The sequence below is a fragment of the Pteronotus mesoamericanus genome, unplaced genomic scaffold, assembly GCF_021234165.1.
Source record: "Pteronotus mesoamericanus isolate MK-2021 breed Mesoamerican mustached bat unplaced genomic scaffold, CSHL_Meso_final contig_26, whole genome shotgun sequence".
Taxonomy (NCBI): domain Eukaryota; kingdom Metazoa; phylum Chordata; class Mammalia; order Chiroptera; family Mormoopidae; genus Pteronotus; species Pteronotus mesoamericanus.
The window spans coordinates 11,549,408-11,563,657 of record NW_026555109.1 but is presented as its reverse complement, the minus strand read 5'-3'; the positions used below and the strand labels follow the sequence as shown (position 1 = coordinate 11,563,657).

Below are 14,250 nucleotides of genomic sequence, written 5' to 3'. Positions count from 1 at the left end.
TTACTTTTCATCACAAATAGAAGATTTTGTGAAAGGGAATCTTTATTTTTTTCTATTGCTCCAACAATTTCATACATTACCTATGATAAAAGAAAATAACATAATTACTAATGATGAAACATGGCCCCAAAAATAATTTCGTTTACAGCAGGGGTTGCCAACCTCCAGGCTGCAGGCCGGTACCGGTCCAGGCTTGTTAGGAACTGAACTGCACAGCAGGTGAGCTTGAATAAAACACATTAGCATCATCGCAAAACCATCACCCACCTCCCAGGTCCCTGAAAAAACTGTCTTCCACAAAACTGGTCCCTGGTGCCAACAAGTTTGGGGAATGCTGCTTTAAAGAATAATGACACAGGGGAAGTTGTAAATTATTCATAAAAGAAGCACCTTTAAGTCTTAAAGCTTGTGCCACATGCAGGTTCAAAGTGCTCACCCATGTGCTGTCTTCTGCACATTAAATGAGGGGTTCCTCTCCCATTTTAATTTGCAAAGCCCTCCTCTGATTGTGATTTTAAGAGAAAATGGTCGTGACTCACATTCATGTAGTCCCCTTTATTATTAAGGACTCCAACCTATGCAGAAAACTCATTAAACCAAATAGAAAGACTCTGTGACACTTTGAAAGGAAATGTGATTTCAGTTTAATAAATTCAATGATCTTTTTATTAAAAGATCCTTTTATATCATTTAAATCATTAATCTGAAGTCTTTAAAATGAAGAAAACATGTGAAACAATAAATTCTGGATTATTTAAGGACAATTTACTTATGAATATGCTTAAATGACTTCATTGTCTGCTTTTATTGATGATCCAGTCTGGCCTGGGAGACTTGGTCTTTGAAAAGAGACATAGCAGCGTTATTTACAATAGCCAAGTGCTGGAAATAGCCTAAGTGCCCATCAGTAAATGAGTGGATCAAAAAACTGTGGTACATTTATGCAATGGAATACTACGCAGCAGAAAGAAGGAAGGAACTCCTACCCTTCGCAACAGCATGGATGGAACTGGAGAGCATTATACTGAGTGAAATTAGCCAGGTGGTGAAGGGCAAATAGCATATGATCTCACTTATAAGTGGGACCTAATCAACAAAATAAATAAATGAGCAAAACAGAACCATAGACTTGGAAATAAAGAACAAACTGGCAGTGACCAGGGGACAGGAGGGAGGAAGGGGGAGGAAAAAGAGGGAAAGAAAGGGAAGGGGCAATCAAAGGAACAGGAATAGAGGACTCATGGGCACAGAAAAGTGAGGGGGATGGGGCAGGGATGAGCAATGGGGGCAAAGGCAGGACAACTGCAACTGAACAACAATAAAAACATGGTTTTATTGCCTCTCCCAATCTCAACTTTAAGTGTGAACTCCCATTTTGTCTCAAGAAGTCAGATCAGCGATAAGGCTTACCCGTTTCAGCAGCTGCTTCTGCTTCTTGTGAAAACATGTTGAAGGATGGCACTATGGTTGGGTGTCATGGGCTGTCTTTTGTCCTGGGTGGGTTAGGGCTGAACAAAGGGAGGCAGCCTCCCAAGAAATGGCCCCTCTTCATGCACCCATTAGGGAATATGAGTGGTTAGATCAATAAAGGCAATAATCATCCCAGTTTTTTTGGAATTTTAACTAGACAGCCCCAAGAGGACTGTTTTTTTGGCAGCAATAGAGGACTAAACAGAGAAACAATCCATGAGAAAGAGGCTATGTGTCTAATGAAAGGAATGTAGAAAAAGGCCAAATAACCCCTAATGAGTCTTGTTTCATAAATGGCTTTCAAATTCTAGTGCCTGACCATGCCATCCTTACAAAAAAAAAGCCTTACTGAGTTTTTATTTTTTGTTGTCACAGGAAACTAAATGGCAGAGAAATCCCCAAGATGTTCTGAAGTTTCTCAGATTTTTCCAGTATGAATTTGGACCACAAGACTGGTAGAGCTGAGGCAATGCCAAAAAAAGCTAAACAACTTTCAGATACTCTTAAATCACTACCTAATTATCCAGTTTGTTCTTGGCTTACCAGTATTAAAGTGTGAACCATGTATTATGTTACATATCATACATTGTTGAATATGAACCATTTTTATACAATCTAGAGTAGTGCTTCTCAGCCAGGGGTGATGGTGACTTCAAGGGACACTTGTGCTTGAAAACATCTGTGTTTGTCACAACTGAAGGAGTTGGTGGATAAAAACGCTACTGCATTCTACATCCCACAGTGGACTACACAGCTCCACAATGAGGAATTATCTGCCCTAAATGTTCATAGTTTTAGGGTTGAGAAACCTTAATCTAGAGATCTGGCTTCTCTATGCCCTTCTACCTTAGGAGAGAAGTGCCCAGTGAAACCACGAAAGAGGTCAGAACACATTCTTCCAAGACACTTTGAACCTATATGGACTTGGGCAAGTCATTTAATGTCCCTCAGCTGATCCTGTAGTGAAGTGTTCTCCTCTATATGGCTCATTCTAGCCTCATTTTTTTATGGGAACCCAATGATTCTGAATTAAACAGATACATACACATGCAAACACACATATGCAATTGGACTACCTAATTGATTTTCTCTAAATAACATTCCTTAATTGCCTTTGCTTCTGTTCTGTCCCTGCTTTGCGATGGCCATTCCTAGCTCCTGCAGCAAACTCTGACTATACTTTAAGGGTAGTGACAATGGTGTGTTCAACTCTGGGAACAGAAAACCAAAAATATAATTCAATGGTTGCTCATGTCAAACTTCTGATAAATCCTCACTATCTAGGAAAGATGTCCACTTTACCTAATAAAATCCTTTGATATATGGCATATTTCCAGGTGCTTCCCATCGTACTTTTTTCTTCATTTTCTGCCACTCTGCTCCAAAATTCCTCTCTTAACATCATTCCTGCCTTTCCATTTAGTAAATTCCCTTCCAGCGTTTCCAGCTGCAAATGCCAAGTCTTTTTTCCAAGGCTCAACTCTCTAGGAGGCATGAAGCTGCAGTGGAAGGAGCACCAGCCTTGCGTGGCAGCCCACCCCTCCAGCAAGTCCCAGTGCATGGCAGGTAACCTGGGTCAAGATACTGAGACTTTATGATTTCTCATCTACGGAATATGGAAGGTAGTGTAGACCTCTTTGTCTCTCTCTCTCTGTCTCCCTCTCCTTCTCAAGGTGAAAGATAAGATTTTAAAGATAAATGAAAAAGCTTGTCAGTACCTAGCTTTGCATAATGTCTATTGTTTTCTAATAATATCCCTCATACCTGCTCCTAGTGTTCTCCCATACTGTCTTCTCAGGACTTCTCAGAGTATTTTTACATTATGGACTTGAGAAAGATTCATGGAGTCATCTATGTCATCTATTTTGAAGCAGCTAAATGGGCTGCTTATCCAAAAAAGTGACTCATCTTGTACCTGTAATTTTATCAGTCAAAATTCATTAATTACTTCATGAAGAAATTTTTTCCAATAAGCAAGCCTCCCTAAAAGACTAAGCACATGGCATTCATCAGTCTCAGCATCTGGATCTCACTGAGACCAGTGGCTTTTAGGAGGCAGAAGAGGAGATAACTACATAGAAAAGAAACCATGGAAGCTGCAAAACAGTGGGACAAGGCCACCAGGCTCCTGGGCACTTCAAAGGGTGGTGAACCTCAAAGCCTAGCTGAATGGACAGAGACATTTCTATGAAAGGGAAACCACCAAGGAGGAAATCAATGTATCCTAAAAATGCCCTATATCTTGGTGAGTCTGCGAAGTCATGAGAATAGATAAAGGTCTGTCCTCTCAGCAGTTCTTCTGGGGTGTGGGGGACAGAACAGAAGTTGCTGGGCTCGTGGGAAGCAGGTTTTATGCAGAGGCCTTTCTAGGTCATTCAGCACAACTGCTCTGCCTACAGCCCTACCCTTCCTTTTCTTGCTGTTTTGTTATTTGAGGGATGAAAGTCACAAATGAGAGAGACCAGGTTAAATTCTTTCCTTTTCCCCTCTGTCTTCATGTTCTTTTTTTTTTCCATCTTAAGGATTGGAAGATAGGATTCATGCTATACGTGACAGCGTCCCTCATGCATGTAATAGAGAAATTTATATGCATGCAGCCTAATACAAGTCTTTAAGGAAATTGTCATGTATTCAAAAATTTCCTTTGGAAAGATTCTGTTCAATAAAATGACTCCAAAGGAAATTTAGCATTTTGCTTATGTTTCAGCAGTGAGCAATACTCATCTAAATGCTTCAGTGTGGATGCCAAATGAGGAGTGCAATATAAACTAGGGAACCTGGCAGTATTCTGCTTTTTTGGAAGTACTTGCTGTAACACTTTGGTACAGCAATAAATATAATTAAAAGATAAATTATGTTAGCTATACATGAAAAAGGGAGTATAAAACTTTCGCCATGGTTGTGAATTACAATTCAGCAAAACACCTTTTTTCATGGGTACACAAAGAAAAGTTATGAAATGCCAAATCACATGCATTTTCTTTCTCCACGAAGGCTGTCAGGCTCGTGCTTGGCTAATCACCAAGGAAGCTGAAACCCTAAGGTGAGAGAGCTCCACAGCAACAGCTTCAGCCACCACCACCGATGTTAATTCTGCAAGTTGCAGGCAAGAGCAGGTGGCTTGTTCGACCTTGATAAAGATGGTGCTGTGGTGCCAGAGCTGGGGCTTAGTGTGTTCCTTATGTCTGCAGCCTCAGCCCCAGTCCCCCTGCCTGCTACACACCAGGAGGGCAATGAGAGATTTCAGCTTGTGTACTAAACTGAGCACCTACTCTGTGGCTAGTTACACCTTCAGCATTTCTGAAAATGTACTTCATAGATTACCTATAAAAAGACATTCTCTAGTACTTAATAAACATGCACATACTCTAAACCTCACCCACACCCCTTTAATCATCATTTATAAGACTGGAGCTCAGGAACTTGCATTTTTAACTCGTTCCCCAGTTGATTCTGGTGCACATTCATGTTTGAGAATCACGGCTCCAGGTACCAGTGATTTATGATGCTCTGTGAACTCTGTCTTCCTCCGTGATGCTGGCAGAGGATAAGGGAGCTGAGGGACAGGGTTTGCAGAGGATAAATATTTTCTGAGTATTTGAGATATGGAACCATTATTAGAGCAGATATTGGCATGTTTTTCAATGGCTAAGTTTAAAATGGGGCTACAGTATAATTATACTTAGGGTACACATTTTTTTCTTATGATAGTTAGCATTTTGTAAAAAGCTATGGAGAAAGATTTTTCAAATGACTTTTATCTAAGAGCTCAGCAATAGAGGCCAGCATTTTTAACAAACTTGTTATCGTGGTACCCTGTGTATGTCATATACGGTGCTGGAAGTTTGAGGAAAATAAAATGAGTAAGAGTGTATTTAAGTAGAAGGAACAGTGAACCAAGGATTATGAAGAGGGTTTTGTAGTCTAGTTTCCACCTATCAGCCTTAAAAAAAAAAAAGAAAGAAAGAAAAAAAGACGTATGGGACACGGGCTGCAATAATTAACTAGAGAAGCATGTACTCATGCTTCTCTGAACTTCAGTTTCTTGTTTATTCAATTTCATATTGAACTGGGGCTAATGATTTTATTATCATAGCCCATCAATAAGAGAAACTATTTTGAGGGGATTAAAACAGACTATGAACATAGTGAAGGGGCAGAAGTGGATACCATCTATGTAGATTTTCAAATTGCCTTTGATGTGGTTAATAGCAAAAGTTAATAAATATACTCTTCACTGAATCAGGGTTGAAAGATTGCATTTGAAAAATATCAAGGAAAATGGCTAACATTGACCTTTTAAAAACATTTCATAGAATATAATGCATGTGCAGTTATAAAATTTGGGCAATACTAAAAATAATGAAATAAAATTTACTTCTAACTCCTTTTCCCAAAGATAGCCTCTTTTTTCTTTTTTTTCCTATTCTCCCTCCCTCCCAGCCTACCTACATATCTAGCCTATTTCTGTCTAAGTATGCACTTTCAAAAGAATTGGATTCTATCACACATTGTGATTGGTAATGCCTTTCTCTTCCACATATACCATTTGCTCTCTGATAAATCCCTGTCCTTATCTGTTCTGTGGTCTCTAACCTCACCTTGCAGCCAGGGCTGCCCCTGGGACCCTAGCAGGGGACTGAAGGGCAGGACTATGGTAAAAACTTTCATGATTTCCTTCTTCCCCAACAAACGCTGGTTCCAACCTCATCCTACACCCCAGCCTTCATGGCCCAGTTTTTCTGGGGCTGGCTACCATGATTCTGGCTCCCACCAGCTGTCTTTAGCTGCCTGACTGGTAGTCACTTTCCTTCCTCTCTCCAACCTCACAGGAAGTGGCTGCTTCCCTTGGGGACACATTTCTGGGTCACCTCACTGTCTCCTATTGACCCAACTTTTCCTATATAGCCTAGTCTCTGTAAACATTTTCTTATTGAAAATTTGGCACAGTTTCTTTTTTCAGGCTAGTTCCTGACCAACCTCCACCACCCCTGAAATTTCTTCTTTTGTCTAGTCCCGTCTTGGTGCTGACAGTTCAGGTGCTTCTGCCTGCTCCATGGCTCATGAAAGGACAGGGATAGATACCATGTTTATCACTGTTCAAAACCCCCAAAGAAAGATAACAAAGCTCTTGTAAGTATAAAATAAGGCAAAGAGAATGACACAGGGAATGGAAGGCCCAATGGATGAAGACAGACAAAGTGACAAGAACTATTTATTCTAGAAAGACTGAGTGTGAAAGGAGATATCATCTAAGCCTATTTGACCTCAGCATATTTGAGAGGATGCACAGCCTTATGGTTTAGAGAAAGGAGAAATGGAAACAATAGAGCACTTGCACTCCTGGCTGGAAGCATAAATATTACAATTCTTCAATTCTCCATTCAGGCCAGAATCCGGAAGCAAGCACAAAAGTGCTTGAGTGGCAAAACCACAGTGTTATAGTGTTAGGAGGGCCTTTTGTGGCATCACTTAGATTTACTACTTAGGCTTCATGTGCCTTAATTTTCCTTCTCTCATCCTCTCACCTAGCTAAGACATTATCCATAGTTTCCAGATAAAACAAATCAGAATGAGAGAGTTTTCTACAGCACACACACTCTACCTTGTAAGGCAATGTGTTAGGGACAAACTAAATTGCTAATTCTATGATCACCTACTCAATGTATTTGTGGTATAGAAATTTATATTTCCATGTGGTTGAAGTACCAAAAGTTAATTTCCCTGATAAAATGCCCCTGAGTGATGATTTAGGCATTTCAGGACATCTTACACTACAGCATGGGTACTTACATGTGTTTTCAGTAGTACCGGTATTTGATTTATATGTGTGTATCTACCCATATTTATCTATCCATCTATCATCTACCTACCATATTTGATTTCTCTGTCTATGTCTCCATCTGTTGGTCTATTGATCTATTGCTCTCACACAAATTTCAGTATACAATAGTGACTGCTTTATGTAGTATGCAAGTATAGCCGTAAGTACTTTTACACAATTTCTTTCCTCGTTTCCTACGCCAAAAAGGGATGAGGCTCCATGGGATCCTTCTTACCCTTTGACATTGTCACACTAGTTAGGAAGATATTGCAAACTGGTGTTTGACTCCACTAAGAAGTACAAATGTTAAGGATAGGCAGGACAATGAGGGGTTAAGAAACAGCATCTTTTTCACCCAGCTCCAAAACCCCCACCCCTCTGAGAGCTGTCAGCCTGTTCTCTGAGTCTGTTTCTACTTTGTTAGTTTATTTTGTCCATTAGATTTCACATATGAGTGAAATTATATAGTACTTGTCTTTTTCTGACTTGCTTATTTCACGTAGCATAATGCAGTCCAGGTGAAAAAGGTAATACGATTAAGGAAAAAAACCCTCATAGAAACAAACAACACTAGGTGATTTTCAGGGGGAAGGGGGGTTGGGGTGGGTGTGCGGGGGGAGGTAGAAGAGGGTAAAGGAGGGATAAATTGTAATGGAAGGAGACTTGACTTGGGGTGGTGAGCACACAATATACAGATGATGTGTTATAGAATTTTACAACTGAAATTCTATGTAATTTTGTTAACCAATATCACTCCAATAAACTCAATTAAAAAAGACATACATCAGAAATAAAATACATAATAATAGATACAAAAAGAAACATCCTGTGCTGCAGTGGGATGAGCTGTGGCAGCTCTTGAAAGTGGAGAGCACAGAACTTATTATAATTTTGATGAACTACAGAGGACATGGTTACGCTTTTTGGTCCATGTTACATCCTGCCTAAGAAGACAGGCTGGGACTGAGAATAAAGGAGCCCAGGGAAGAGAGCTGGTGTGAAATGAGCATGAGACGCCAAGGCTGTAAGGGGAGCTGTCAGGAGACTCGGCATCACCTAGGTCATAGGAAAGGCATCGAAGGTTTCCGGGGGAGGAGGGTTCCAGGACACGTGAAAGCACCCAGGAAAGATTTATCCCTAAATATCAAAAGGCGTAATGTGTGTGAAACTATATTGTAACAGTACAAGACCAGTCAGCACAAAAGAAAGAACTCAGAATGCCCTGGGCCACTGTAAGTGCCTCCTCGGGAGTTGACACACAAGCTTAACTTTTGGTTATATTTGTAGTTCTGATTATCATATAGGACAAGAAGTCCTTAGTTACTGAATTGAGTCTGTGAGTGCCTATAAATGCAAATAAAGAACTATTACTAGGAAGGTATCACTGAAGCTGCCTGAGTTTTTATCTGTTACAAGAAAAGGACTGTCCCTGCTGAATATATTTTAAAAAGTGGTGTGAGCCAAAAATAAAATGGAATCTTGATTACATCCCCCGAATTGTGCTTGTTCAACTACCAGGTACATGAAGAACAAGAGTGTTAAAATTATCTGCAAGATCTGATTTTTTTTAAAGGGGAAAGCAAAGTCGATTCTCTAGGAGGGATAAGCTAAAAGGTAAAAATGTTTGAAAGAAGGGTTAATGAACGAACAGCTGATTAAGAAAGCAGCCATCACTGCCACTACTTTAGGTCTATTATTAACAAAATTAATCAGAATACTCACATTAAATTTTAAACAGTTATCAGAGAAGCAAGACAATAAGTGAAATAAAGGGAGTTAGTATGCTTTTAAGTAAAAATGTCCCTTCATTCCTTCACTGATAACTACCATTTATGTTATACTAACACAGTTAGTGTTAGGAAGCTATTAAAGTGCCCTGAGAGAGTAGGGAGAGCAATGTATACCAGGTTAGTGGCGTGGGAAGGAATATTTTTAGATTCAAGAAATATTTAGGGGGGAGTAGCTTATAATTGATAATTAACTGGATTTCTGATTTTACTATGAGTTATAAAGTGGGACACATATGGAAAATCAGTTTTATTTATTTACTTTTGAAGTGGGTCTAGAGGGAGAGAGTTTGGGAGGTGGCTAGGGAGTATAGTTCAGTTAGCTTCTGGATCTGTTGCATTTCAGATGCTACCCAAGTAGAGATATTAAAAAGTAGATAAGCAGGTATAGAGTCCACAGGAAAAATAGTTACACTGGAGATTTGGGAGTCATTTCATAGACAAAACTAATCATGACAGTAAATAAACTCCTAACTTAAGACATAAAATACTATCATGAGAAACATCAATACTTATCAAATGGAAGCATATTCACATCAATTTTATAATCCCTCACTCCACCATGTTATTCACATGATGCCAAATATAATCCTGAGAAAAGAAACAGTTGGGATTAACAACAGACAAAAATGCAAAACTTTGAGATCCACTCTAGAATACAATGTATCACATCAGAATGTATGTAAAGATTGAATTTCAGCACAAGGAATAAAAAATCATTTTCAGGGAATACAAATGGGTCTGACAATTTCTCATGCCTGGTTTCACCTCTCTATCTGAGGTTTGCTGAAAAAAGTCTCAATTTCATGTGAAGAAGCAAATTGATCTCTTTATAGCATCAATATTTATAAGCAGAGGCTTCTATTTTTTACTTTTCCATTGAGTGATTCTATCTAATAGTTTCATTTGCTTTCTTTCTGACTCACTTTAAGTTGATAAATATTAATTTAAAAAAAAAGTTTTTAGGTCCCTGGCCAGTGTGGCTTAGTTGGTTGGGCATTGTCCTGCAAACTGAAAGGTCACAGGTTTGATTCCCAGTCAGGGTACATGCCAGGGTTGTGGGTTTGGTCCCAGTCGGGATGCATGCAACAGGAAACCCATCGATGCCTTTTTTCCTCACAACAATATTTCTCTCCCTCTCTTTCTCTGTCTCTTCCCACTCTCTAGAATCAATATAAGGGAAAAAAAAGAGTTTGGTCTCATAAAAAGATTTTTAGGAACACATAGGATTATTGCTAATCCTATTATTTGCTAATATTGCTAATAATATGATAAGTAATAATCATATTATTGCTAATATGAACATTGCCTTGAAATTGACACATCTGAAATTTATAAATATACCTCATAGGTTCCTTTTAAAGATTAAAAAACTATCAACTAACAATAAGATATCAATATTCTAGGAAATCTAATGTTTCTTATTTATAACTTTCTGGCAGCCAATGAAGATAACAGAAGCTATTAAATCTTTGAAGAAACAGCCAGAGTCCGTAAATGGGAGCCTGCATTTTCTCTTCCTAACCAAACCCCAGGTTAGGAAATATTTATCAGGTCTGCTACAAAACATTATGCCGAAGGTGAAATTGATATAAGCAACACAACACCAGGATGCTGGTTGAATTAATTTTTATTTTTCTAAAAGTCTGCAGAAGAGGTGAACACATACAGATGTAAATTAAGCTCTTTCTGTGTGAATCAAAATATGTTTGTCAAATAATCTTTACTAATATCAGTTTGGCTTAGGCCAGACAGATTTTATTGTTATGTCTGGGGATCCTGCCTGGAGAAAACAAAGAGAAATAAATGGAAGCCTCCCTGTTGATTAGTCCAGCTCCTTTTCCTTTTGATTTAAACTTTCATGTTCAGAGTTCTCTTGGGCACACGGTGTCTCCTAAAAAATCTCTGGAGGGTAAAGGCCAGGTGACAAGCTATGGGTGTTCCTGACACAGGTAGAACTGGAAAAATAAACAGGCCAAGGTGTCCTTTGCCTGCGTGTTATATAAATATGCCTAAAAACAAAGAGGGTGGCCTTTGCCAGTGTATCGCTTAGAATCTACTGCAGTAGCAATGAGATAAAGATTTCTACTTCACAGGGATCTGGGTAACAGCATAAATCTTCACAATAAGAGTAGATTCTTTTCAGGGAGAAGGAAAAAAATCAGGTATTTTATAGACTGGCCACAAATCAGTAACACCATTCTTTTCTCCATATTACTTGTATTGGTAATATGGTTCCCAGAAAGGCATGTAATGATGTGACATGAACAATAATCATCAGGGATTACAACTCTATTGCAGAAATGTACTTTAGGGAGATAGATAAGAAATCCTGATGGATACAATCAAGAGTCACTCACAGAAAGACACATCTACAAGCACATTATATAAAGAGGCTATTCTGTCATAAAATTACCTCTCTGAATATGTATATAAGTTGCAGACAATTCTTTAATATTCTTAAGGCAAATAATATTGAAAGGGTCTTCTAAAATCTGCACTAAAGCTTCACATACCTGTATGCTCAATTAAAATATTAGCTATATAGCTAAATGGTAAAGAGCATAATTTTTTAAAAGAATCTCTTTAATCAAGGTAAAACTTCTCTTCACAAAAATAACCTGTATATTCATTGAAAAACAGTGTCACATTTCCATAACCTAAAATATTTATCTAAATGTTTTCCTGTTTAACATTATAGCTTCCACGGACAGAGGAAAATCTCAATTTTTTGTTCTTACCTATCACTGAAGTTTTTCAGGTGTAACAGGAAGAACAAGAAAATATAACTGTGGTGGTTACATATTCCCTATCACTTGCTGAAATGATATTAATAACATTGTGATAAATAAAAATAAATATTCTAACACAGCTTATAAAACATTGCTTCATGTAATGTGAGCACAATTGTAAGATATAAAAATTAACAAATATATTTTTTAACTAATTAAGGACATTTTACCACTAACTTAATTTGAGTAAGTTAATTGGGTCACTAATATTATGGTGTGAGAACATAGCCAGTTGATTAGATTCCCAAAATATTTTTGGGTCTTCAATATCTATGACTGATGAGTTCAAATGTCTGCTAAATATGATGATATTCCTGCATCAAAAGCTATAGTTAGGGAAATACAACTCATGTATTCCATGCAACATCTCAAAATAATCATGCTTGCATTTATTGCTTACTCATCATTTGACCTCCAGAACAAGTTTATGATATTCATATCTATATTTTCCTTAATTCCAAACTTCATGGGTATGTCATTGAAGGTCAGTGTCCTACTCAAAGTCACTGCAATGGAGCTCCAGTGTGCCCCAGTGCATCTTATCTTTCCACCATACCACACGGATTCTATGACTATAGACAATAAGCACTTTAAAAATTTCACCACACACCATAATGGAGAGAGAAAAACATAAGAGACTTGAGAAAATTAGACACAGTATTGTGACACACTAGGCTGTCATGGGTTGAATAGGGTACCTCAAAACTCATGTCCATCCAGAGCCACAGAACATAAGCTTATTTGTAAATAAGATATTTTCAGACATAACCAGTCAAGATGAGATTATACTGGATAGAGTCGACCCTAAATATAATGACTGGTATCCTTCAAAAAAGAGGACCTACCGAGATACACATAAGGAAAAGGTCATGTGAAGATGGAGGATGTTATGTCTACGTCGAAAAAAATGCTGATTGCTGGAAACTACTAGAAGCTAAGGGGGTGACTTGAAACAGATTTCTCTCAGAGCTTGAAGAAAAAGACAAATCTGATGACAATTGCTTTTTAACTCTGGCCTCCAGAATTTTGAGAGAATAAATTTCTGCTGTTTTAAGCCACCCACTTGTGAGACTGTTACGGAGCTTTCAGGAGACTCATACTTATCTGTTTAAGCTTTGGTGAATCATTGACTTTCACCAAGACTTACTTAACTGGAAAACTGACATAGTTACATTTATACACATGGTAAAAATATCTCAGAAACACTTTGTAAGTTGGAAAATGCTATGAAAGCATTAGGCACCATTATTGATCACGGAAGGCAGAGATCAATGAAATTTGGATTAGGCCAAACACTTGACACTTGGAAAGATGAATGAAATTTGGAAAGAAGGAGGACATTCCAAGTGAGAAAAAAAACAAATGAGCAAAAATAGAGGGGAAATGTAGGGGTCACTTTCAGATGCATCAAATGTGACAAAGAAATTCTACAATGTTTTAAGTTAAAACTACTCCTCTTTTAATTTGTAAAAGCTGAACCAGTGAACACTGTATCAGTTTCCTCGGTTGCTGCAACAAACGCTCAGAAACTGCGTGGTTCAAAACAACGAAAATTTTTTATCCCCCAGTTGTGGAGGCCAGAACTTTGAAATCTGGCATCCCTGCTCTCCTAGACACTTAGGGGGCACTCCTTCCTTGTTCCTTCAAGCTTCTGGTGGCTCCCAGTGTTCTTCGCCTGTGGCTACATCACTCCAGTCTCTGCCACAGTGGTCACATGGCTTCCTTTTCTCTCTCAAATCTCTCTTTGCCTTACTCTTACAAGGATATTTGTCATTGGATTTAGAGCTCACCCAGATAATCCAGGATGATCTCCTCATCTCAGGATACTTAACTTAATTACATATGCGAAGACCTTTTTTCTAAATGAGATCCCTTTGCCAAGTTTTAGGGATGAGCATGCGGATGTATTTTTGGGTGGCCACCATTCCACTCACTACAATAAATAGGTGTTTGGGGAAAGAAGGAAGCCAAAACACAGACACACCATCGTAGGTAAGCACAATATCAGCAATTTGATTTATGTAAACTATCAAAGCGGGCCATAGAATGGGATTTTTATATGAGATCCCAAAGTAATCACTTCATGCTAAAAAAAAAAAAAAACAACTAAAATCACAGTAAACAACTTTCAGACAAAGACCTTATGAGCAGAAAACAAAAAGGGATAGGTATGTGTCGTATATTTTATAATTTTTAATTTTGACCTATATTTTCATTAATTTAATTCTTATTAGTTCAGTTTGCTTTACTATCTCTTAATCTATTCCCTTTTCTCACATTAAAATTTAGGAACTTCAAAATACTATTTCCCATTAGAGTTGGTTCAGAATCACCTTAATGGAAATTAAACTTTCCTAAGAGCCCATGTCTTTTGCCA

The 14,250-nt window shown here is 38.2% G+C and overlaps 1 protein-coding gene across 2 annotated transcripts in view; it reads right to left on the bottom strand.

Moving 5' to 3' along the window:
• The window catches only part of MYO16 (myosin XVI), a 590,664-nt gene that overhangs the window by 152,901 nt on the left and 423,513 nt on the right, over positions 1-14,250 (bottom strand). For both annotated transcript variants that reach the window (XM_054574388.1, XM_054574387.1), the window contains exon 24: positions 5-80. In XM_054574388.1, the coding sequence (XP_054430363.1) occupies positions 5-80 (76 nt within the window). The remainder of the gene's footprint in view (positions 1-4; positions 81-14,250) is intronic.